At 47.5% G+C, this 23,588-nt stretch overlaps 1 protein-coding gene across 3 annotated transcripts in view; it reads right to left on the bottom strand.

The window, feature by feature from the left end:
- Window positions 1–23,588, bottom strand: part of OTOF (otoferlin) — a 184,791-nt gene that overhangs the window by 34,954 nt on the left and 126,249 nt on the right. For 2 of the 3 annotated variants that reach the window (XM_083432492.1, XM_083432493.1), the window contains exons 6-16: window positions 19,542–19,731; window positions 18,444–18,568; window positions 17,421–17,555; window positions 15,820–15,981; window positions 12,429–12,548; window positions 10,362–10,523; window positions 9,080–9,242; window positions 5,704–5,774; window positions 4,923–4,952; window positions 2,492–2,626; window positions 1,204–1,270 (exon numbers count right to left, since the gene is read on the bottom strand). In XM_083432492.1, coding sequence (XP_083288618.1) covers window positions 1,204–1,270; window positions 2,492–2,626; window positions 4,923–4,952; window positions 5,704–5,774; window positions 9,080–9,242; window positions 10,362–10,523; window positions 12,429–12,548; window positions 15,820–15,981; window positions 17,421–17,555; window positions 18,444–18,568; window positions 19,542–19,731 — 1,360 coding nt within the window. Of the gene's footprint in view, window positions 1–1,203; window positions 1,271–2,491; window positions 2,627–4,922; window positions 4,953–5,703; window positions 5,835–9,079; window positions 9,243–10,361; window positions 10,524–12,428; window positions 12,549–15,819; window positions 15,982–17,420; window positions 17,556–18,443; window positions 18,569–19,541; window positions 19,732–23,588 lie in introns of all 3 variants that reach the window. The other variant, XM_083432494.1, reaches the window with a different exon arrangement.

Raw genomic sequence — 23,588 nt, 5'->3', positions numbered from 1 at the left:
CTCTCTCCTTTGAGGTTGAGAACGTTGGGTTGCGTTCCCTTTACAACTTTCTCCTCCTCCTGACACTTTCTTGGGACCTCAAGGCAAGAGGAGGGAACTTTCTGATTCTGCATCAGACAGTGTCGGATCACAGAAGCGCCCCCCAGCCTTCCCCAAGACATCTGACATGCCCAGCTCCAAAGTCCAATTCTGCCAACTTTCATCGCCTCTTTGCCAGTGATGGGTTGATGACAGAAAAACAGAAAAACTGAGGGAGGTGGGGGGGGGGGAACCATACAGAGAGGGAGACAGAAAGTGCCCAAACCTTTGCTTTTGGGCAGTTGGCAAAGAGAGAGAGAGGAAGGAATGGAAGGAGGCACAAGCACTCTGCAGATGAGGCCATGGAAGGGGCCTGCGCTGAACTCGTTTCATATGCATCAAAATAAAATAAAATGTGATGGCATAATAGTTTACTCGAAGGTGGAAATGGAGAATTCATTTTCAACAGTTCTCAATGTTTCTACAGTTCAGGTACTTGCATTTTGTTTCAGCTCTAGGAGAGGAGCTCGGGGGGGGGGTTTGGGGGGGGGGAGATTTGGAGAGGCCAAATCTCTATGTTTCATAATTTTGGAATAAATACTAATACTACAGCCTTTTACGTGGGTCTGTGGGATGGGGGAATTGTTGTTTTTGTTTTAATTATTGACTTGTGTTTTTCATCTTGTGCATTGTTTTGTGAACCGCCCTGAGATCTTGTGACGAAGGGCGGCACATAATAATCATAATCATAATCATAATCATAATCATAATCATAATCATAATAATGCACTGCTTGATGGGAAAAAAGTACCCAAACAAATCTCAAAGCAATTAAACCCTGCTCTCCTCCTCGCTTACTGGCCCTCTGCTAAACCTGAAGCAGTTTGCAAATATTTTGCATGGAACGAAAGCTAAACTCCTTTCAGGGGAGCCCTGGTTTTCACAGCTTCATGGCCGATCCGGTGGCCCAGAGGTGAACGGATGCCTGTTCCTGGAGCTGCTGTGAGAAGGAAGGCTTGACCTGTTAATTTCTGCCTGCTCTCCAGCTGTGGAAGGTGCAGGATCTGTCAGCAAGTGGGGCTTTCCTTGTACTTTGAATTCCCCAAACATTACAGGTTGTTGGGGGGCGGGGATTAACTCTCCTATCTAATCCACCTTTCATTTCTTTGAACTCCAAAAATTTACCCTCAGACATATCCATCTCTTCCTTCTCCTCCGCTTCGGCCGCAGCCGCCTCCTGCTGTCGAAGCAGCTAGAAAAAGGAAATAAAGGATGGTCACACAACAATGTAGGTGTAATAGGAATTCTAAGGTCATATAGCTATAAAATATATGTTCATAAATGTACAAGGCAAACGCATACATAAGTATATAAACCACGTGTCTGAAATAGTTCAGGAGAATGATTCTAAAGCCATTTTTACTCTTTCAGTCACCTCAAATATTCCTCTGCAGTTTGGATGGAAATGGGAAAAGCCTCACCCGTTGTCTCTGTGCTCATAAATCCTGCCTTAAGGGCACATTTGGGTATGAATAGGGTGAGCTTGTGACCTGGACTCAGGAATTAAGTACAGTGGTACCTCGCAAGACAAATGCCTCGCAAGATGAAAAACTCGCAAGACGAAAGAGTTTTTCGTTTTTTGAGTTGCTTCGCAAGACGAATTTCCCTATGGGCTTGCTTCGAAAGACAAAAATGTCTTGCAAGTTTGTTTCCTTTTTCTTAAAACCGTTAATACCCAGGGTGCTTTCAATGCATTCCTATGGGAAACCGTGCTTCGCAAGATGAAAAATTCGCAAGACGAAAAAACTCGCAGAACGAATTAATTTCGTCTTGCGAGGCACCACTGTATTTATCATCACAAAAGAATGCCACAATCACAGCTAAGGCAGCCCTTCCATATCATAGAATACACCATGGTAGGTAAACTAAGGCCTGGGGGCCAGATCCGGCCCAATCGCCTTCTAAATGCGGCCCACGGACGGTCCGGGAATCAATGTGTTTTTACATGAGTCGAATGTGTGCTTTTGTTTAAAATGCATCTCTGGGTTATTTGTGGGGCATAGGAATTCATTCATATTTTTCCCAAAAAAATATAGTCTGGCCCCCCACAAGGTCTGAGGGACAGTGGACCGGCCCCCTGCTGAAAAAGTTTGCTGACCCCTGGAATACACAGCCTAGAAGGGCATTGGATTATAGAACTGTAGAGTTAGAAGGAACCCCAAAGGCCATCTAGTCCAACCCTTTGCAATGCATGCTGGGATGAGGTTGTTCCGGCAGCATTCATTGCACAGAAGCCCTGGAGGAATTTGGCGGCATGTGACCAAGTCGGCCTAACAACACGGGAAGAGCCAAGTATATCTCTTCCGGAATTAGAATTAGCTTTGATTTGCAGAATGGGAGAACGGCTCTTGTGTGGCTTCCTGCCCTATATTTTGCACCAGCGGCTCTTTCTCGCAACCTGCCAACCACTCACCTCCTTCATCGTCTCGATGGAAGCAAAATACTTGGACCACCAGTCCAGCATGCTCTCGTCAGGCTCATCGTCCTCCTCCTCCTCTGCACCCCCCTTCTTCTTCTTTTTCTTCTTCTTTTCCTTCTCTTCTTCCGACTGCAAAATAATGGGGAAGAGGAGGGTGACAGAGACACGGTCAGAGGTTCTGGGTTTTGAATGTTTTTCGGAAGCCGAACGTCCAACATGGCTTCCGCTGCTTCTGATTGAGTGCAGGATACTCTGCAGCCAATGGGAAGCCGTGTCTTGGTTTTTGAACGGTTTCGGGAGTCGAATGGACTCCCGGAATGGATTAAGTTCGGCAACCAAGGTACCACCATATCAGAAATCTGCTTTAAAAGGATATGATGGAAGTTTCAAAACACAATTGTATGTAATCGTGATGATAAGCATTGAGGTTGTAAAGAATTAAGTAAAAACTGATTGTTAATGGGTTAAAGTGGAAAATTTAAAGTTAGATTGTGTCAAGATTAATTATAGAACAAAAAGTTGAGAAAGAGGGAAAGGATTTGCTGAATTAGCTAATTTGAACTAGAATACAAAAAAGGGAGGTGTGAGGAAGTCGAGGAAACAAGTAAATGAAAGATAAAGATATGGAAAATGGATGTGTTTTTAAATGTTTTTGTTTTTTCTTGTTGTCTTGTTGTCTTGATGTATTGTTTTTTCCTTTTATTTTTGATGTATTGCTTGTTAATTTTTATTGTCTTTTTTTCTTTCTTACTTTTTTTCCTGTAACTATAAAACCTTTAATAAATATTATTATATATAAAAAAAGATAAGCATTGAGGTTGGGTGAGCGGGGAGTCTAGTATTGCAGAATAGGATCATAACCGTTGAGTGATAAAGCGTAACTTTGAATTTTGAAATAAAACAAAACATTAAAAGTGAGAACAGAATGCTGGACTATTTGGGCCATTGGCCTGAACCAGCAGGCTTTTCTTATGCCCGTCATGGGATCATAGTGCTTTAAATGTGTGGCATGTCGCTCAGTTTAATTCAGCCCTCGGTGCCTGGGGAGAAAGGCCTTGGACTGACAGCTAGCGAAAGAATGCGCAAGAGGTCGGTCGTCACAATAATGATCTCTGGCAAGCAAGCAGCCGGATAAGCAGCAACAACTTTATGTAGTTTATTTACAAGGAAAATAATCCAGAGCATGGCCTTCTTGCCTGCTCTCATTAGCAGAAGTTGCTCAGTCTGACTCATCGTCCCTCCCCAAACAAGAAGAACGCCACAACCCCAGCTTTCTACTTCTTCCCTTCTGTTTCTCTCTGAGCCTCTCCAACATCCTCGTATGGGGACCACATGACTGGCCCATCTCCAGGGGCATAGCTAGCAGCTTTGGCAACCAGAGCGGCAGGGGTCGGGCGATCTGCCCACAGGGGCAGCTTGGCGATCCACCCAGAGGAGTGCTGCACCGATCCGCCCAGGGGGTGCCGCAGCAAGCTGCCCACGGAGTCCACCTGGCGGACACAATCCCCAAACTTCTGTTTCAGGCAGCGCAGGGCCCTGAGCCACTGCATCACTCCCAGGAGAGATGCATGGCTTGGGCACGCTGCAGGCCAGGCCCCATGTTAAGTGCCCCCCCCATGGTGTGCTATTGTGGCACCCACTCAGGGATGACACCTGGGAGGCCCTCCCCCACTGCCCCCACCTTTCTCCGCCACTGCCTGTCTCTTCCCCAGAAGACACAGCCTCCGACCCTGGCTTATCAGCTGGTTGCCTGGCAACACTTGGACCGACTTCCAACTCTTCCTCTCCTTGGGAGCTAGCAGCTTGTTCCTGGGAAGGAGGGGAGCCAGACCGTCCTCTCTAAACTCAGACAGTGTTGGGATTTGAGTTCCCACCAGCTGCGTGGTAGCAGCATATTGTTTGCATCATGTGATGTTACTGATGTTTCTGAGCGTGAGACAGGATGTCCTACGCTGTTCCCAAGGATGTGTTCTCAGTGTCACTTGAGACCTTCCTGTTGTTGCTGCAAAGGGGGAGTCAGTGAGTTGTACGGAGGCTGCTGAGAGAGCAGACATGTTTGTACTAGCTCTGTGTACAGTGTACAGTCTGTTGAATAAAGTAGAATGTTAGACTACTTTCAGACGGTCTCTTTCTTCTGCTGAGATGCAAGGGGAAAGTGAGTGGGCATCTCTCAAAAGGGAGGTGTCGCTTATCACCAGTCTCTCTGGACTGAGGGAGGATCAGCCAGAGGGTGACCACCGGTGCCTGGGAAGAGGAGTCAGCCTTTCCCGAGGGGGCCGATTTCCAACAGACAGCTCCCATCTACAGAGTCAGCCCCTTGCTTGCTCAGCTCAATTTCTGAGGCTGGCTCTTTCGCTGAGGTCTGGGGGCGGGGCACGTTCCTGACAGTCACCACAGAGCCAGGCATGGCACATCAGTCACTTACCACATCCACTTTCACGACCGCATCAGAGTTCTGCCTCCGGGGAAAGGAGAGGGGAAGAAAGAAGAAGAAGAAGCCACAGTTACACAGAGGAAGGCAGGCCTGCGGTTTGCATACACTCCAACATTTCCCATATAAAAAATAAGGACATTCCTCACTCTTCCCTGCAACTGACGCTCCTTGATCTTCCATTCTCCCCCACCCAGAGCATTTCCCAACAGAAGGAGGGTCAGGGCCACCACCACTTACCCAACGGGACACAGCAAACATGCCTTCTCTCGTCCTGAGAAAACCTCTTAATCCCAATTTTATTTTATTTTGTGCTTTGTTAAATTACAAAGAGAAAAGCGCTGTTGGAAATTTCCATTCCACCTTCAGTTGCAGACATGGAACTGTTACGTGTCACACATCTGTTTACATTCCAGCACAGTTTGCTGGGAACTTCCGTTGTGTATAGCTTTTGCTTTTGACTCTCTCTCTCTCTCTCTCTGAGGTGACGAAAAGAGAGACAACATGTTTCTTTTGTCCTGATTTATGCTTCGTAAATCCATAGCTTGTTAGTATGTTTCCACAAGCCTCACGCTTCTTCTGTTTGCGCAGTATGCTCTGCTGATACAGTGTGCTCAGGCTTTGAAGTCTGAGTCACTGATTTACATCGCACCAGAGGTCAGGGGTTCCTCACGGCTGGAAGGGCATGATCCAGCTGGGGGCTAGCCAGCTGGCATCTCGACCCCCGAAGGATGCCGACAAGCACACACCGATAAATATATTTTAGAAAACTTACCGCTTCCAGCTTGACCATGGTTTCCATCTTCTTGATGGGGGCCTCGGGCTCCATGTTAACCACGATTTCCCCTGTGGGGTGAGAGATGGGTCCACCGTTGGCCAGGGCTGCATAGGCACTCATGAGCTTAGCTGGGCAGAGGACAGAGAAAGAGAACCAAGCGCAGAAAAAGAGGGAAAGGGAGAGAAGAAGAAGAAGAAGAAGAAGAAGAAGAAGAAGAAGAAGAAGAAGAAGAAGAGAATTGTTTTAGGACAGAGGTGGCCAGAAGGCAGAGATTCTGGAGAATTTCAGCAGAAAGTGTTCGTTTATTTGCCCTGTGTCCGGAATGGAAATCAACCCCATGGATAGTGTTAGTTTCTGTTTATGCCACTGTGCAGTGCTTGGAGTCACAAGACTCTGTTTACATTCCTGGGATTCCAGACTGTTGGAAGCCTCACGGAAGACAGGAGACGGGTATGATGTTTACTGGTTTCCTGTTCCTTTGTTTTCCATTTGCTCTCTGCTTTCACAGAGAGAGCATGTATATTTCTTTTCTGTCTGTGTAACTAGAAATAAAACCCTTTGCAATGTAGCTCATATTTTCTCGTCCTTCCCTGCTGCTGGATACTCTGCGTAATGAGGGAATGTGCCTGGAGCCTTATCAGAGGCTCAGGTCGTTAGTCATCGTCGGAGGCGATTCCGAACTTGACCGGAGGATGAGCTTTTCCAGCTCGTAGCGGAGGCTCCGACAGAGAGTTGGTGGTTGTTCCAGTCTGTGAACGATACCTGTTTACCTGCGATGTGGCCTTGCCCCAAATATGCCCTCCTGACACCTTTTATCTTACAGGTGCCACATAATACCCATTCCACATCTTTGAAACTCCCTGCCTTTGACATCAAGCAGGTACCTTCCCTGTACTCTTTTCGGAGCCTGATAAAAACATTTTTTAATAAAAAAATTAATTTGATTCTCCAGATTAAAATTTTGCACTCACATATCCAGCATACAGCATAGAAAGAAGATTCCAAAGAATCTCCTGGACTTTTCTCCTCCCCTTTGTGGGTCCTTTGGTTAATAATTTCCTCCTGCATCTTTTAGGATAACCCAAATCTTCTACCTCTCCATTGTGTCCAAAATACACCATTAAACTACAAGCGTTTTTCCAATCCTACTAACGATTTTAACTGTTTGCAATGGTTTTTAAGATAAATTACAAATTTTTCCCATTCCTTATTAAATTTTTGGTCTTCCTGATTTCTGATTCATTTTAGCCATTTTTGTATAATCCATCAACTTGGCCTGCCATGATTCTCTGGTAGGGACATTATCTTGTTTCCATTTCTGGACCAGTGGCATCCGCGAGTAACATTCACGGAAAAACATTTCTGTTTAGACAAGCCTACTCAGACTTCGAGAAAGCTGATGTGTTTTTAGTTTACTGCTTTTAAAAAAACAATCTTTTAATTCTTTTTACTAATTTTTCTTATTGCTTTGTAAATCACTTTGAGTGTTATATAAATTTTATGTGAAATGAATAAATAAATTACATACTCCCCTCCCCCATTCAAATTGTGTTCCCTTTGCAACGAAACGAATGTTTTGGAAATAATCATGGCATGAATTACGTGGAATCCCCAATTTATGCAGATAGTTATGTGAATTATATCAACGAGTGGACAGCGAGATGAATAACATAGCATTTGGCAAAAAACGAACTGTTGTGCTTCAGAAAGAGCCCTGATTGTGTCCAAGACAGGACAGAGCCTTCTTCTTACATCCCTCCCAGAAGGCGTGATAAAAGGAAGAAAAAATGACTGGAAAAATGGAGAAGAAAATACTGGAGAGAGAACGCCTCCAAGCTTCAGAGAGAAAACTTGCAGGGGTGAGAATAAGCACGCAAAAATGTTGAATGCACAAGAACCTTTGTGTTACGGATATTCCCAGGCTCAGCTATAATCCCAGCACTTTGTATTTCATAGAGCCATAGAACTGAAATAGAACCATAGACTAGGGTTGGAAGGGACCCTGAGGGTCATCTATCCCACCCCCTTGAGATGTAGGCATCTCAGCTGAAGCATCCATGGCAGGTAGCCATCCAACCTCGGCTTAAAAATCTCCAAGGAAGGAGTGCCCACCACCTTCTGAGGGAGACCGTTCCACCGCCGAATGGCTCTTGCTACCCTGAACATCCCCGCATTTATTTCAGATGTGGGGTAAAGCAAAGTCAGAAACAGTGATTTGCTTAAGGCTACCCAAGCGATTTCCTAGGTGCTTTGGGATTTGAACCAGCACCTCTGATGCTCATGGAGCTCAGTTTCTTAACTACAGAGCGGGCTCATTAAGTAGCATTCTGCCCCACACCCTCCTGTCTAGCAAGCCAAGACCCTAAAGACTGACCATTTATCATGTACAGTGGTACCTCTGGTTGCAAACGGGATCCGTTCCGGAGCCCCGTTCACAACCTGAGCAGAACGCAACCCACGTCTGCGCGTGCGCAGGTCACAATTTGCCACTTCTGCGCATGTGGTGATGTCATTTTGAGCATCTGCGCATGCGTGAGCGGCGAAACCCGGAAGTAACCCTTTCCAGTACTTCCGGGGTGCCACAGTATGCAGTATGAAAATGCTCGACCTGAAGCAAACGCAACACGAGGTATGACTGTACAGTGGTACCTCGGGATGTGAATGGGATCCGTTCCAGAGCCCCATTCTCATCCTGAACGGAAGGCACGACGCAACGGTGCGTCTGCGCGGGTCGCGTTTCGCCACTTCCATGCATGCGCATGACATCATTTTGAGCGTCTGTGCATGCGTGAGTGGCGAAACCCGGAAGTAACGCGCTCCGTGACTTCCGGGTTGCCACGGAGCGCAACTCGAATGCGCTCAACCCGAAGTGCATTCAACTCGAGGTATGACTGTACTGGTTGTTCCTGTTAGGATATTTCCGTTCCACCTTAAAAGGGAGCAGGATGTTTGTGTCACAGCCTGCGTATTTCCTGTCTCACAGGATGTTTCTGTTGTGTCTTTGCTTTCGTTCTCTCTCACTGGCGGAAACTCTCAAGCAGGCAGTCATGGTTTTTCTTTGTTCTGATCAACGCTGAATAAACTTCTATATAATGCTCTCCTGAGTGCATCTTTCGCTGTGCATATCTGCTGATAGAGTGTGCAAGAGCTCTAGAATGTGGGAAGCCATTTCTAGAGCTCGTGTCGCTAATTGCTGATACTGCGTGTCTACGGGAGATCAATGGACGTCCGGAGACGACATGGAGGTCAAGATGGACTTTGTCTCCCTGGCAGTATCCCAACAGTTCCCTGTTCCAAGTTACACACTTAGTTCACACCCGAGGTGCCCCATCTCCCGGACCCATAACATCATCCTCCCTCCCTCTTTGACTACCTGCTGTGCTCCAGTGCTGAGCTTTCTTATCCGGAGGCCTGTAGATGAATTTTCTCAGGGAGTTCACAGCATGGCTTCCCACCAGGGTGTAACGTCCGAAAGCGCGGCAATCCACAACGCGGATGTTCAGCGGGGGGTGAAGAAGCTCGTTCTCAGGAAGATCCTGAAGGGGACCAGATGCAAAGGTAGGATTGGGCCAGGGGTCTTATGGCGGTTGGGGGAGGGGAGGAATCAACAGATCCCTGGTGTCTTCAGGGTCATCTCAGCCACCCCCTCGTTGTTCCAATGCCCTCATTGGTCCCAAAACTAGAAAGGTGAGATCTGATTGGCTGAGCTTACTGCCGCCTTGGGGAAATGTTTTATTTTATTTTTTAAAAAAAAAAATTAGATTTTCCACAATAATAACAAAAACCACAAAGCAGAATAACACACAAAAACAGAAAAAAGGAAAGGAAAAAAGGAAAAGGAAAATACATCAATGAATGAACGATAACCCTCTTTCACAGAGAGAGGATGTATTTTTCTTTGCTGTCTGCGTAGCGAGAAATAAAACTCTTTAGCCATGTAGCCATAAATCTCATCCCTTCCGCGTGCTGCTTTGATTCTCTGCTGCATGGGAATGTGCCTGAGGCCTCATCAAAGGCTCAGGTCATTAATTATCATCGGGGGAGATTCCAGAGAAAGATGAGCTTTATCAGCGGGGCCGAGTGGAGATCCCGACAGTTGCATGCATGCGCTGTACGTAACAATGCCACATATGCGCTGCACATAGAGGTTTGCCGCCGGGGCCGCTTGAGCGCCGTACGGACAGCGGTGGGATCCCTCTGTCACCGCTACAGCCGCATGTAGAGGATCCTCCGTTCACGGCTGCAGACATGAGCAGAGGATCCCAGCACTGTCCGTACGGCACTGGAGCAGTGCCGCTGGCAAACCACTATGTACAGCGCATGTGCGGCATCGCTACGTATGCCGTACGTAGCGATGCCGCACATGCGCCCTATGTAGTGATGCCCCACCCCAGATGTCACATGACACCTTCATTCACCCCTGCTTGTGGGCTTCTAAGGATTGGCTACTGATTGGCCCCTGTGGGCTGAATGGACCTTTGGTGCGATCCAAAAGCCAGGAGGGGAGAGTTGCTCTTGTGTTCTAATTCTGCTTGCCGGTTTACCACAAGCCTCTGGTTGGCCACTGTAAGAACAGAATGCTGGACCACTGGCCTGATCCAGCAACCTCTTCTCACGTCCTTATGCACCCATCTCTGCTGGGAAAAGATACTCACCACTTCAAACCATTTGACCAAGGTGCTAAAATTGGGGTTTTTCTTGTAATTCTGGATGAGGGACGACTGGACTCCCCTGCCGGCACATTCGATGTCCACTCGAGGCCGATCCACCTGGGCCAAGTTCACACGCTTCAGGTCTCTCAGTCCCCAGAACAAGATCTAGAATTATAAAAAGGTAAAGGACCCCTGACAGTTAAGTCCAGTCGCAGATGACTCTGGGGTTGCAGCGCTCATCTCGCTTTCAGGCCGAGGGAGCCGGCGTTTGTCTGCAGACAGTTTTTCCGGGTCATGTGGCCAGCATGACTAAGCTGCCTCTGGCGAACCAGAGCAGTGCATGGAAATGCCGTTTACCTTCCTGCTGGAGCGATACCTATTTATCTACTTGCGCTGGTGTGCTTTTGAACTGCTACGTTGGCAGGAGCTGGGACCGAGCAATGGGAGCTCACCCCATCACGGGGATTCGAACCGCCGACCTTCTGATCGGCAAGCCCAAGAGGCTCAGTGGTTTAGACCGCAGCGCCACCCACGTCTAGAATTATAGAATCGTAGATCGCCAAAGAATTGATGCTTTTGAATTCTGGTGCTGGAGGAGACTCTTGAGAGTCCCATGGACTGCAAGAAGATCAAACCTCTCCATTCTGAAGGAAATCAGCCCAGAGTGCTCACTGGAAGGACCGATCGTGAAGCTGAGGCTCCAAGACTTTGGCCACCTCATGAGAAGAGAAGACTCCCTGGAAAAGACCCTGATGCTGGGAAAGATGGAGGCTGCAAGGAGAAGGGGACGATGGAGGACGAGATAGTGGGACAGTGTTTTCGAAGCTACCAGCATGAGTTGGACCCAACTGGGGATGGCAGGAGGGCCTGGTGTGCTCTGGTCCAGGGGGTCACAAAGAGTCGGACACGACTAAACAACTAAACAACAACAACAAAGAATTGTGGAGTCGGACGAAGGGACTAGTCAGTGACTGGACTGAAGAGGAGGGGTGGGAATCGCCCCCTCCTCCTCCTCAGCTTCCCTCGGAGGAGGAGAGGGAGTGATGGGGATCGCGCCCCCCCCCCCTTCTCCATCAGTTTCAAGAGAAGAGGGAGACAGGATTGAATTACAGCAGAACTCAGAGCTGGAAGAGAAGGAAGGGGAGAGCTGATAGCAGAGATGTCCTTTGAAAGCAGAGAAGAGCCACCATCCCCAAGAACTCATCGCTCAATTAGAGTTCAAGAGCAACGGGCTCAACGACATTTGACTACTGGGACCCCCGTAGAGCCAAGAGCTGTTGCTGGGTAAAGAAGAGGAGGAGCTCAGAGTTAGCAACATCACTATGGTGTTAAAGAGTGGGTTCTTTGTCTTGCACCACGATGATGAACTTTCTTGTTTCTTCCTTGATCCTTGATGCCTGACTGGACCCTGAGGACCATCTAGTCCATCTAGTCCAGGCATGGCCAAACTCAGACCTCCAAATGTTTTGGGACTACAATTCCCATTACCCCGAACCACTGGTCCTGTTAGCTAGGGATGATGGGAGTAGTAGTCCCAGAACATCTGGAGGGCCAAGTTTGGCCATGCCTGATCTTGTCCAAACCCCTGCAATGTTGGAATATGCAGCTGTCCTGTACGCGGATCGAACCTGCAACCTTGGCGTTATCAGCACCACGCTCTAACCAACTGAGCTCTCCAACCCCATCATTCTGCTCGGACACTGAGGTCCAGCTCCGAGGGCCTTCTGGCGGTTCCCTCACTGCGCGAAGCCAAGTTACAGGGAACCAGGCAGAGGGCCTTCTCAGTGGTGGCACCCGCCCTGTGGAACACCCTCCCACCAGATGTCAAAGAGATAAACAAATACCTGGCATTTAGAAAACATCTGAGGGCAGCCCTGTTCAGGGAAGTTTTTAATGTGTGACATTTTAATGTATTTTTAATCTTTGTTTGAAGCCGCCCAGAGTGGCTGGGGAGACCCAGCCAGATGGGCGGGGTACAAATAATAAATTATTGTTATTATTATTATTACTTGGAAGCACCAGTTCACCCGCCCGCCATGCAGGAAGCACAGCCCAAGGTTTTAACTTTACCTCCACTCTGTATTTGCTCAACACAGGGCGAATTCCCAAAGGCACAGGCAGGATGGGGCCCCGATCCATGTCCGTGGGGCCGTCAATGGGAGGCAGCTCTGACTTCCCGGCTGGGCCAATCTGCAAGAGAGAAGGACGGCAGGTAGAATCTGTTGCTTTAGCAATCTCTGTCTCTCACACACAAACACACATTTGCCAACCGCCATGATGCTTTCGTTCACCCTTGGAAAGTTAACCCATCCCATTCATGCACTGCTACGTGGGGGAGTCTGGAATCCCTGCTTTGAATAAGGTAAGCCCAAAGTCACGGTTTTGGATACAGTACATCAACTCTTCATCCTTTACGGCGTGACTCGGAAAATTTGGGTCCAGTGTTTTGTCCGAGTCTTTGAAAGAAAGACTGGTACTCAAGGAACATCATGTAAGGTATGGGTTGCCAACTTTTTTTGGGGGGGGGGTCCTGAGGGCTCATTTGGAATGAATGTTTAGAATGTGCCATGGGTGCCAGTTACAAGATGGCTGCCATGGGGTGTGTGGCATTGCCAGTGCTTTTTTCCTTTAAAAAAATGTTTAGGGGTACTCTCATTTTGACTCAAGAAAATCACCATTTTATAGTTCAAATCGGGGGAAAGAAATACAGTAAATGGACAAAAGTACAAAGATTCAAAAAATGTTTAGGGGTATGTGTACCCCTGTATCCCCCCCCCACCTGAAAAAAAAGCACTGGGCATTGTACAACGTAGCTGTTGTAGGGAAGTGGTATGATGGATTCCATGTTGGGACGGCTGAGACTACAATTCCCATCATCCCTGACAACTGGTCCTGTTAGCTAGTGTTAAAGTTTGTGGGTTGTAAATCCTTGGACCCAGTGAGTCTTGCTGCAACGGCACTGCAATAAATCTGATTTATTGGCACTCCGACAAACTTCAATGGCACCCGCACGCTTCCACTTGCGCTCTGCCACTCTTCACAGTTGCCGGATAATAGCAGAGTTCACACGCAGCATAAAATGGCTTGTCTGTGTCGACGTGGTGTCTTTAATAACTGAGCTCGACACCAGTGCTTCTAATCCAACACTCTTTATTTAAAAGCATAACAAACCTACAGAATCTAGCTGCATGTTCGCAGCTTTCTGCCTCTAACAAAAGCGAAACTACCTTGCTCACATTCTCAGACAGACTGCTCTCCAGAGAGAACTCAGCCCCCACAGAGCACAGATCAAAGGAAAATGCCCAGGTCATGTGGGCAATGCACCCAGTGAATCAGAACGCTCTTGGGGTGTTAACTCTTGACTGTCCAGGGACGATGGGAGTTGTAGTCTAGGGACGATGGGAGTTGTAGGCTAGGGACGATGGGTGTTGTAGTCCAAAAACAGCTGGAGACCCAAGTTTGGGAAACCCTGATCCAGTGTGTTCTCGATTTCCCCGGGATATTTCCTGAGTCATTTCACAGGTGCCAATAGATGCACTGGCAGCAGCCTGGTACAAACAGGTACCACTCGGGTGAGCCCTGATTCAGGGAGAAGGACTCAGAGCTGAAATGGAAGCCACTTTTCCCAACGTTGTTTCTTTCCGATATTTGAGCAGAAACTACCAACACGGGGCTTTGTGAAGTGCCCAAAAGTATAATCAACATTAATTCTGTGATCCGGGTGGAAATTTCACGTTGGAAACTGTACGTCTCTAAATCACTGTTACAACCATGCAGGTTTCTAATAGCTCCAAGAGGCAGGCAAAGAGACTTTGAGCATGCTGGTGATTTCTGAAAGGTGCCAACATTTTGGGGAAGAAAGGGTGATTGGTGGGCTGAGCTGACACTTTCTTCCAGAGGATGTGCAGAACAGCCCCTTCGGAGGTTACCCGCATGCCCAAGGCCCCGCTCCACGATTTGTGAGCGAGTTACGGATGGAAAAAGTCAAGGGAGGGAGAGCAGGACAGGTGGGTTGTGAGACAAGCGGAACTTGACCTAGTTTGGTTCATGCAGACAAGAGGAAGAGAGCGAGATAATGCAAAGGGCAAAATAAGAATGACAAAAATCAAATCAGGGTATCCTGTAATACAAGGCAAGGCTAAGAGGAATGAGAGCATCACAAAGGGGTTTTCTTTCGGCTGCAGCAATCTGGGAAGCACCTTGATCTGCGGCACGCACGGATCATGGACCGCCAGCAAGGCCCGCCTGATCTCTTCGTCGTCGTAAGGAAGCTGAGAAGATGGAGGCAGGGCAGAAAGAGAGACAGACAGACAGACAGACGGACAGGACAGGACGAATCCACAGATGTGAAGAAAAGAAAACAAAGTCCACTCTTAAACGGGCAAACAGTGCAGCAGATGGAGAAGACAAAGTCTGCTTTCAAAGAGTGAGATGGAAGAAGGAGTTGTGTTTTTGGCAGGTGAGATACTTGGAGATTCCTCCATCCACACAACTTACAGTAGACCCGAAACCTGTGCGCCATTTATTTATGTGATCACAGCTTCATCAATCAATCAATCAATCAATCAATCAATCAATAGATAGATAGATAGAAAGAGGGCCAGAGAACAGGGAAAACCCATTGAAAGGGGCTGAACCATATCTTACGAAAGCTTGCAGAACTCAGAAAGCAAGACGGAGGGTTAAAGAAGTTCTTTCTGCACTGGATTTTCCTGTGGTTGAAAGAACTTTTAAAGAGCTCTTTACTTACTATGCTCTAAGAAGATCTTTTCAGGATCCTGGGATACTCCTGCAAGAACTTGCAGAGCCATCGTGAAATCTTGAGAGATCTTGGACAGCCCCGGTCCCAAGTTGCGGGAGCAACATCGTTGGTTGTCAGTTCCAGCCTGTTCCCTGACCTGCTTCACTGCCAGAGCTCCTGACCTCACCTGACTCCCTGCCTTGGACCCAGCTTCAATTTCTACGGACTGCCTCCATATTGCACCATCATCCTCGGACTGGACTCGGACCTCACCTCTCGGTTAGCCCATGGGACCAGCACACTGTCTAAGTGTAGAACCTCACATTTGCCAAAATTCATTCGGCACAGTCCTCCAAGCCCTGAAGGCCATCTCAAAACCTGGTTCTATTCTGAGGCATCAGCTACCTAGAATCATAGAGTTGGAAGAGACCACCAGGGCCATCGAGTCCAACCCCCTGCCAAGCAGGAAACACCATCAGAGCACTCCTGACATATGGTTGTCAAGCCTCTGCTTAAAGACCTCCAAAGAAGGAGACTCCACCACACTCCTTGGCAGCAAATTCCACTGTCAAACAGCTCTTACTGTCAGGAAGTTCTTCCTAATGTTTAGGTGGAATCTTCTTTCTTGTAGTCTTAGTCTCATTTGGGGCTCAGCCAGGCTCAGCCAGGTTTGACCCACTTGCCCCCCCCCCCATGCATGTGTCCTGGAGACATCATTACCTGGAGAAGTTCGAAGGCAGCCAGCAGGTCCCCGGCGGTGGAGTTGCCCCGGTAGATCTGATAGTACTCTAGCTGGGGCGGGAAGCGAGGTGGACAGTATTCCTCATCTGACATCTTCACCACGGGCTTGGCAAATGTTCGGCCCATAAAGTCAGCCTTTCCCTGGAAGGAGATGGAAAAGGTGGAGAGCTCCGTTGGTCGAGCATGAGACCCTCAATATCAGGGTTGTGACTTCCATCCATTCCAAACAAGATCTCAGCTAGTCTGCACTGAATATCTAGCTTGATTCTTGGTCCTCAAAGGAGCATGGTGGACCACAGACCAAAAATGGTGGGGCAGGGAGGGTGTGACAGGAGACGTCGCTATGGGGAGCTCCAGAGGTCCAGACTCAAAATACGTGAGCAGTGCTGGATGCGAGATCTCTCCCACCAGGGACTGGGTAGAGGAGGAATGGTGGAGACCATCTCCCCAGCCTGACCCTTCCAGAGAAGAAGACAGTTCAAAACTACTAGTGGGGTTTGAGTGAGGTCACAGCTCAGAGGAAGATGAGGGGGGAAGTTGGGAAATAATGGGAGAGGAGGAGAAGGCAGAGTCGGAGTAGCTGGCTGACACTAGAAAGCATTCCAGACCCAACATCTCCCAGAACCCTGCGTGCCTTGAAAGTAGGAGAGCAAAGAGCCTGAAAACAGATAATCGTCAAGGGAGGGGTGCTGTTGGCAAATGAGGAAGTGGGAGAGAAGGTGGATGGAGATTTACTCGGGACAACACCATTATTCGAAGAGGCTGCATTTCCAAGCCTCTCTCTGTAAATGTTGAATAAACAAGCAGGTGGTAAGGACTTTTCCTTGTCTTATACGTTCCTGGCAACCTGGCTCGGTTCCTCTTCTGCCTGACACAATGCAGGCAAAGAAGTCTGCTTCCCCACTATGCTATGATTCCCCCCACTTTCCTTCCCAGCCCCTCTGTGATGGCCTGGGATTCGGACTGGGATGCTGAACCTGAGGGATCCCAGCCGGCACAGGAGTCCCCGCCTCCAGAACCAGCTGAGCCGGGGCTGGGGCATGAGCCTGAAGGGTCCTCACCTGTGCTGGATCCTCAGGTGCAGGCATCAGCTGAGTCTGCTCTGGCTCCTGAGGTGATGGAGGACCCATTGCCTGCAGGTGCTCCACTCTCAGCCCCATCAGAGGAAGCTGGGGTTGCCTCTGAGTCCGGGAACCCTCCAGCCTCTCCTGAGCTGCAGAGGCTCAGGGCAGAGAGGCGGAGGGAACTAAGTTCCCGCAGGAGGAGTGCCTGCCTCCAGGCCAGGAGAGGCGAGTCACCAGAGGATCGGGGCTGTCCTATGCCTCGGGGCAGATAAAAGCCGACGAGCCCCAGTCCCAAGTTGCGGGAGTAACATTGTTGGTTGCTAGTTCTTGCCTGAGCCCTGTCCTGCTTTCCTGCCTGAGCTCCTGCCCTGGCTCCCTGCTTGCAAGCCTGTTCCTGACTTCACCCAACTCCCTGCCCTCCACCCAGCTTCAGCTGCTACGGACTGCCTCCATGTTGCACCTCTGACCATGGACCGGACTTGGACCTCACCTCTCGGGACCAGCACACACTCTTACCACAGTGTCCTGGTCATAGATCTCGATGACAATGATGGGAGGGTCGTCCCGCATCTCATGGACTTCCCCATATAGCTCCACGTTGTCAAACACCAGCAGCTGGTCCCATGTGGGGCAAAGTGTCTCCTGGAGGACCTGAGAAGAGGAAGAGGAGGAGGAGGTGTGAATGAACCTCCGCCTTCAAACCCCATATGCCATTTCTTTCAGTTCCCCCCGAAATCCTGCAGAGCTTTTGCCTACAGCAGGAACTGCTGCTATAACCTTCTGGAATTTCGCATTTGAGGCAACCTCTATCTTTGTCTTTCTAGTCTCCTTTCATTGGTGGGTATCAGAGACGGGGCCTTTTCTACAGGGGCACCTAAATTCTGAAATTCCTTCCCTGGGGAAATGAAGCAAGCAGCCACCTCCACTTCACATTTAAACATACTTTCTTTTGTTTGTTTTTAAATCATTTTTATACAGGACGGCCTTTTGCAAAATTGGCAGGCAAGAAGTTGCTGAACGTGTGTATTAGGAGAAAATCACAATAAAATGCTGGTAGATTTTGAGAACTTTTTTTTTAAAAAAAAAAAAGGCAGATGCAGAATTGCAGAAAAATGAAGACTGGAATCTACACTTTGGAACTTCCTGCCAATTGATATCGGACAGTTGCCTGCTAAAGCCATTATCGTTTAAACAAGCCCAATCAGATGTTTTAATCCATTTTTGGTCTTTTGTTATTTTAACTTTTTGGAAGTCTTAAATTACTGTTGTTTTCTTGTTGATAATTTTCTTGTTTGATTTTTTTTCTTTTTTTGTAAACCCGTTTGAGGTTTGTTTTGTTTTACAACCAAACAGGGTATTAATTTTACGAAATGGATAATAACAATGTGGAACGGAGATGAAACCATACTGGCAGGTTTGGCTGCCCCCAACAGGAGCCACGAGCAATTTGGGCTGCAGGGAACATCACCTCCGCTTTTAACAAGCAAGAAATTCAGACAAGGGCCACTCGTCTCTGAATCACACATCTCCTCCTCTTACCTCCGTGCACTGACTCTGCGTGATGAAAAAGACCCGGGCAAAGGGATCCGAGAGGCCACTGCTGTCGGCTGCGAACAGACTCCTGGCTTGGTACATGTGGACACGAAGCTGGAAGACCTGCTTCACTACACGGGGAAAAGGAAAGGAAAGAGAGGGAGATGACTCCGTGTGGATTTGGGGCAGCGACAGAGGACCACAAGTGGAGGAGAAACCCATTTAGCTGATACTGTAAACGAAACATACAAAATTTGCACTTTGCAAATGCACAAACCAAACCGCAGCACTTCTGCGAAATTTGCAGTTCTGCGAAATTTGGGGTGCAGTCCCCCAGCCAGAGATTGCACAGGAGGATGTGTATATTGGGGACAATATTGTATTAAAAATGCATTGTATTAGGGAGAAGTGTGTTTGGAGGGGTGGAATACATTGTAATGGGGGGCATTGGGGGCAAATGCATTGTATTAGGAGGACATTGGTTTTTTTTGGGGGGGGGATGCTTTCACTACTCAAAAGTATGTGCAAAAAATGTGCATAAATATACAGTCATACCTCGGGTTGAAGTTGCTTTAGGTTGAACATTTTCGGGTTGCACTCCATGGCGACCCAGAAGTAACGGAACACGTTACTTCCGGGTTTCGCCGCTCGCGCATGTGCAGACACGGGTTGCGTTCTGCTCAGGATGCGAACAGGGCTCCGGAACGGATCCTCTTCGCATCTAGAGGTACCACTGTATATCCTTTTTTTAAAAAAAAAAAATTACAGGCGTTTGCAGAAATGGGATGATCTGAAAACTGGGAAAATGAGATTGTGCTGAAATTGTTGGATTCATGCATCCTAAAGAGTGATACGCATTTGGCATTTGCCTGAGTGTAGCCATTGGGCATCTTTTAAGGCGATCCTTTCATAACACCTTAGGACCTGCCTTCAGTATGGAAGGCTGGGCAAAATCTAACACGGTCAGGAAGACAGTGCCTCTGTGCGTGCTCTGGGTGCCTTAAAGAAGACCTTCCCTGCCACACCTGGGATTACAGGTAGGGCACAAAGACGAGCCTATGGGGGTCCCCAAGCCCTCCAGAAGCAAGGAAGGGGTTCTCTTACTGTTGTACAGGAGGCTGATGGGTGGGAAGGAAGGGATGTTCTGGCCCTTGGGAAGTTTCTTCTCCTCAAAGCCGCAGGGTAGGCCGCTGAGGAAGTCCTTGCGCTGTTTGTTTAGCCCCAGCCACAAATAGATCTCCATCTTGGCTTGCACCGTCCAGCCGGCCGGCCCAAAACCTTTTTTCCCCGGTAACTGAGTGAAGAAAGGCCAAGGAAGAGAGAGAGAGAGAGAGAGAGAGAGAGAGAGCGCATTACACACCCATCACGTTTTTCTAAACACCAGGAGTCCCTTTTCTTTTTAATTTCTATTTTATTTTATGTATTTTATTTCTTATTTATTTTATTTATTAATCTTCATTGCTTTTCAATATTGAATCCATTTGCGGCAAAAAAGAACCAAAGGAAAAACAAATCACATCAAATACAAAATAAAATAAAATATGTTACATATAAAATAAAATGCTTCCATATGTTGAGACTTCCGTCTTCCTCAGAATGGGTCCTTTGTTTCCTTGTTGACTGCATATTGCATGGCCTTTAACTTACCACAAATTATCTATAATCTTTGTAGCATAGAACACTGCAGAAGTTAATCAAAGCATGTCAAAGATTTCATATGTGAACAATGTTCTTTTATTAAATATAATCTTTATATATCCCATTCTTTGTTAAAACTTTTGGTTTGCCTGGTTCCTAATTCTTCCTGCCATCTTTGCCAATTCTACATAAATAATTTCAGCTGCCACTCCATTTTAGTTGGCCTTTTGTCTCCCTTCAGAAGACCCCCTTTGCATCTGAGTACAAATTGTTTGAGCCACAAACCCATAGCTGTCAACGTTTCCCTTTCTTAAAGGGAAATTCCCTTATTCCGAATAGGATTCCTCAAAAGAAAAGGGAAAAGTTGGCAGCTATGCACAAACCTGCACCCAAGCGAGTTTATGGAGGCCACATGTCTGCAAGGCAGAGCAGGCTGGTGCCCTTAAACCAACGAGTCAAATGAAAGATGTTGCCATTAGGATAAAAAAGAAAATGAAAACCTTAACAACTCAGGACTGGTTTTACCTACGAGATTCCCTTGCTCCGCTTCAGTTTGCAGAACTGGCACCCTTACAGGTGCCAGGCAATACCCATTCCACCTTTGTAGTAACTCAATCTTTTAGTGTGGCAACCCCTGCACTTTGGAATTCCCTGCCAGGCAGCCACCTTTGAGGTACTGTATTTTCTGGCGTATAAGACTACTTTTTAACCCAGGAAAATCTTCTCAAAAGTTGGGGGTCGCAGCAGCTCCTGTAGCAACTCCCCACCAAAGGATAAAACGACAGCAAATTAAATTAGAGGACACCAAGCTCTCTAGATGAAGCAGAAATACACTTGAAAATTGGTCCCAGAAGCCCCCGGCCACTGGGAAGTGGAGCGGATTTCCGAGCCGGACTGGAGACTGGTTTTTAAAATTTTTATTTGGTGTGCGTTGGAAGAGGTAGTCTTATGCAGCGAGTATAACCCAAACTCTATATTTTAACTGGAAAAGTTGGGGGGGGGTCGTCTTATACGCCGGAAAATACGGTGTATATATATATATATATATGCTTTCGTAGATTTTCACGGGTACAGGAATGCAGGTTTTGGTGTCCTCGGGTGTCTTCCCGTGTAAAAGTTGGGGTGTCTAGGCGACGTTTCGACGAGGTCTCACTCGTCATCTTCAGGCTGGTGCTTTCGGCTTCTTGTTACTGGAACAGAGCAGGATCTCAGTGTTTGAGTTCCTATAAATACTGTTGAGGAGGTGTGGTGTATAGCCTCCAATGTTCTGGGCAGAGAGGAGGTTCCCAGGCTAGTGTGCCTTTTCTTCTTTTGTTCCTTAATTACTTGGGGGATATCTTGAGTGATTTCTTGAGTGATTTCCTGAATCCCACTTAGGTGGGTCATTAGGTGTGGATTAGTTGCTAAAGCCTTCGTGTCTTGAACTCTTGAACTTTGTGAAGAGTTTTTCTGAGAAGATGGCTGTACTGCACTTGGTTGTGCTCTGGCTTGGCTTCGTGTATAGGGGCGAGCTGTGGTTTTGTGGCCTGTGCCAGCCAGATCTGTGTAGGGATTGCAGGGGGGTGCAGCATCCGGAGGTGCCACCCTGGTTTGGCTACTGGATGGTGTCTGTAATTTATCTGTGGAGAGGGTCTGGGTTTGGGTCTGGTGTGGTTGATTGGTGATGGCGTTCTGTGTGCCTCTGGATCTGGTGTCAGATTTTGTGGGGAGGGCTAATTTCCAGATGTCTGGCAAGCGGGATGTGTCGTCACGCTTGTTCATGTTGTGAGGGTGTTTCTCTATCTCGATGGCTTCCATGATTATTCTCTTGTGGTGATGTTCCATGTTAAAAAGCAATTTGGAATCTGCAAAATTAATTTCGTGTCCTGTTTCTTTCATGTGTTGGAAAAGAGAGGAAGTTTTTTCTTCTTTTTTGACGGCATTCTTGTGTTCTGCGATACGTGCATTTATTCGTCTGTTTGTTTGTCCAATGTACGTGGCTGGGCAGACTTTGCAGGGTATTTCATAGACCCCTTGGTTTTCCAACTGAATTTTATCCTTGGGGTTTCTGAGGATATTGGCTATTTTTTGGTTGGTGCAAAAGGCTGTTTTGATATTGTGTTTATGGAGGATTTTGCTAATTTTATCTGTAGTGCCCTTGATATAAGGAAGGAGGGCTATGCCATTGTTTTCTTCTGTGTCTTGGTTTTTGGGGGGTGTTTCTTTTTGGATTAGCTTCGTAACCCTGTTTTGCTGGTATCCATTGGCAATTAACACATTTGAGAGATTCTGTAACTCAGTTGTCAAGTGGTCTTCGTCAGCCAGGCGTTTGGTTCTGGAGATGAGAGTCTTGGCTACGGAGTTTATTTGTGCAGGGTGGTGGTGTGATTGTGCATGTAAGTAGCGGTTGGTGTGTGTTTTTTTCCGGTAGATAGTGTGTCCTAGGGAGCCATCAGGTTTTTTGTAGATTAGGACGTCAAGGAAGGGAAGTTGGTTGTTGGCTTCTATTTCCATAGTGAATTGTATTTTGGGGTGTAGGCTGTTGAGATGTGTGAGGAAGCTATCCAGTTTTTCCTTCCCGTGTGGCCAAATTACAAAGGTGTCGTCAACATATCTGAGCCAAAGTTTGGGTTTGTGTTCTGACTTGTCTAAAGCATTGGTTTCAAAGTGTTCCATGTACAGGTTAGCGATGACCGGTGAGAGGGGTGATCCCATAGGTGCTCCTTCTATCTGTTTGTATCTTTGTCCATTGTGGATGAAGTACGTGTTGGTTAGGCAGTGGTTGGTCAGGTCCAAGATGTATTCGGGGGGATTGTATTTGTTTTGAATTGTATTTGTTTTGAAAACAATGGCATAGCCCTCCTTCCTTATATCAAGGGCACTACAGATAAAATTAGCAAAATCCTCCATAAACACAATATCAAAACAGCCTTTTGCACCAACCAAAAAATAGCCAATATCCTCAGAAACCCCAAGGATAAAATTCAGTTGGAAAACCAAGGGGTCTATGAAATACCCTGCAAAGTCTGCCCAGCCACGTACATTGGACAAACAAACAGACGAATAAATGCACGTATCGCAGAACACAAGAATGCCGTCAAAAAAGAAGAAAAAACTTCCTCTCTTTTCCAACACATGAAAGAAACAGGACACGAAATTAATTTTGCAGATTCCAAATTGCTTTTTAACATGGAACATCACCACAAGAGAATAATCATGGAAGCCATCGAGATAGAGAAACACCCTCACAACATGAACAAGCGTGACGACACATCCCGCTTGCCAGACATCTGGAAATTAGCCCTCCCCACAAAATCTGACACCAGATCCAGAGGCACACAGAACGCCATCACCAATCAACCACACCAGACCCAAACCCAGACCCTCTCCACAGATAAATTACAGACACCATCCAGTAGCCAAACCAGGGTGGCACCTCCGGATGCTGCACCCCCCTGCAATCCCTACACAGATCTGGCTGGCACAGGCCACAAAACCACAGCTCGCCCCTATACACGAAGCCAAGCCAGAGCA

Source organism: Podarcis tiliguerta, assembly GCF_965153285.1.
Source record: "Podarcis tiliguerta genome assembly, chromosome: 3".
NCBI classification, from domain to species: domain Eukaryota; kingdom Metazoa; phylum Chordata; class Lepidosauria; order Squamata; family Lacertidae; genus Podarcis; species Podarcis tiliguerta.
The sequence above is the reverse complement of the archived record's forward strand: the minus strand, read 5'-3'. Positions and strand labels throughout refer to the sequence as shown.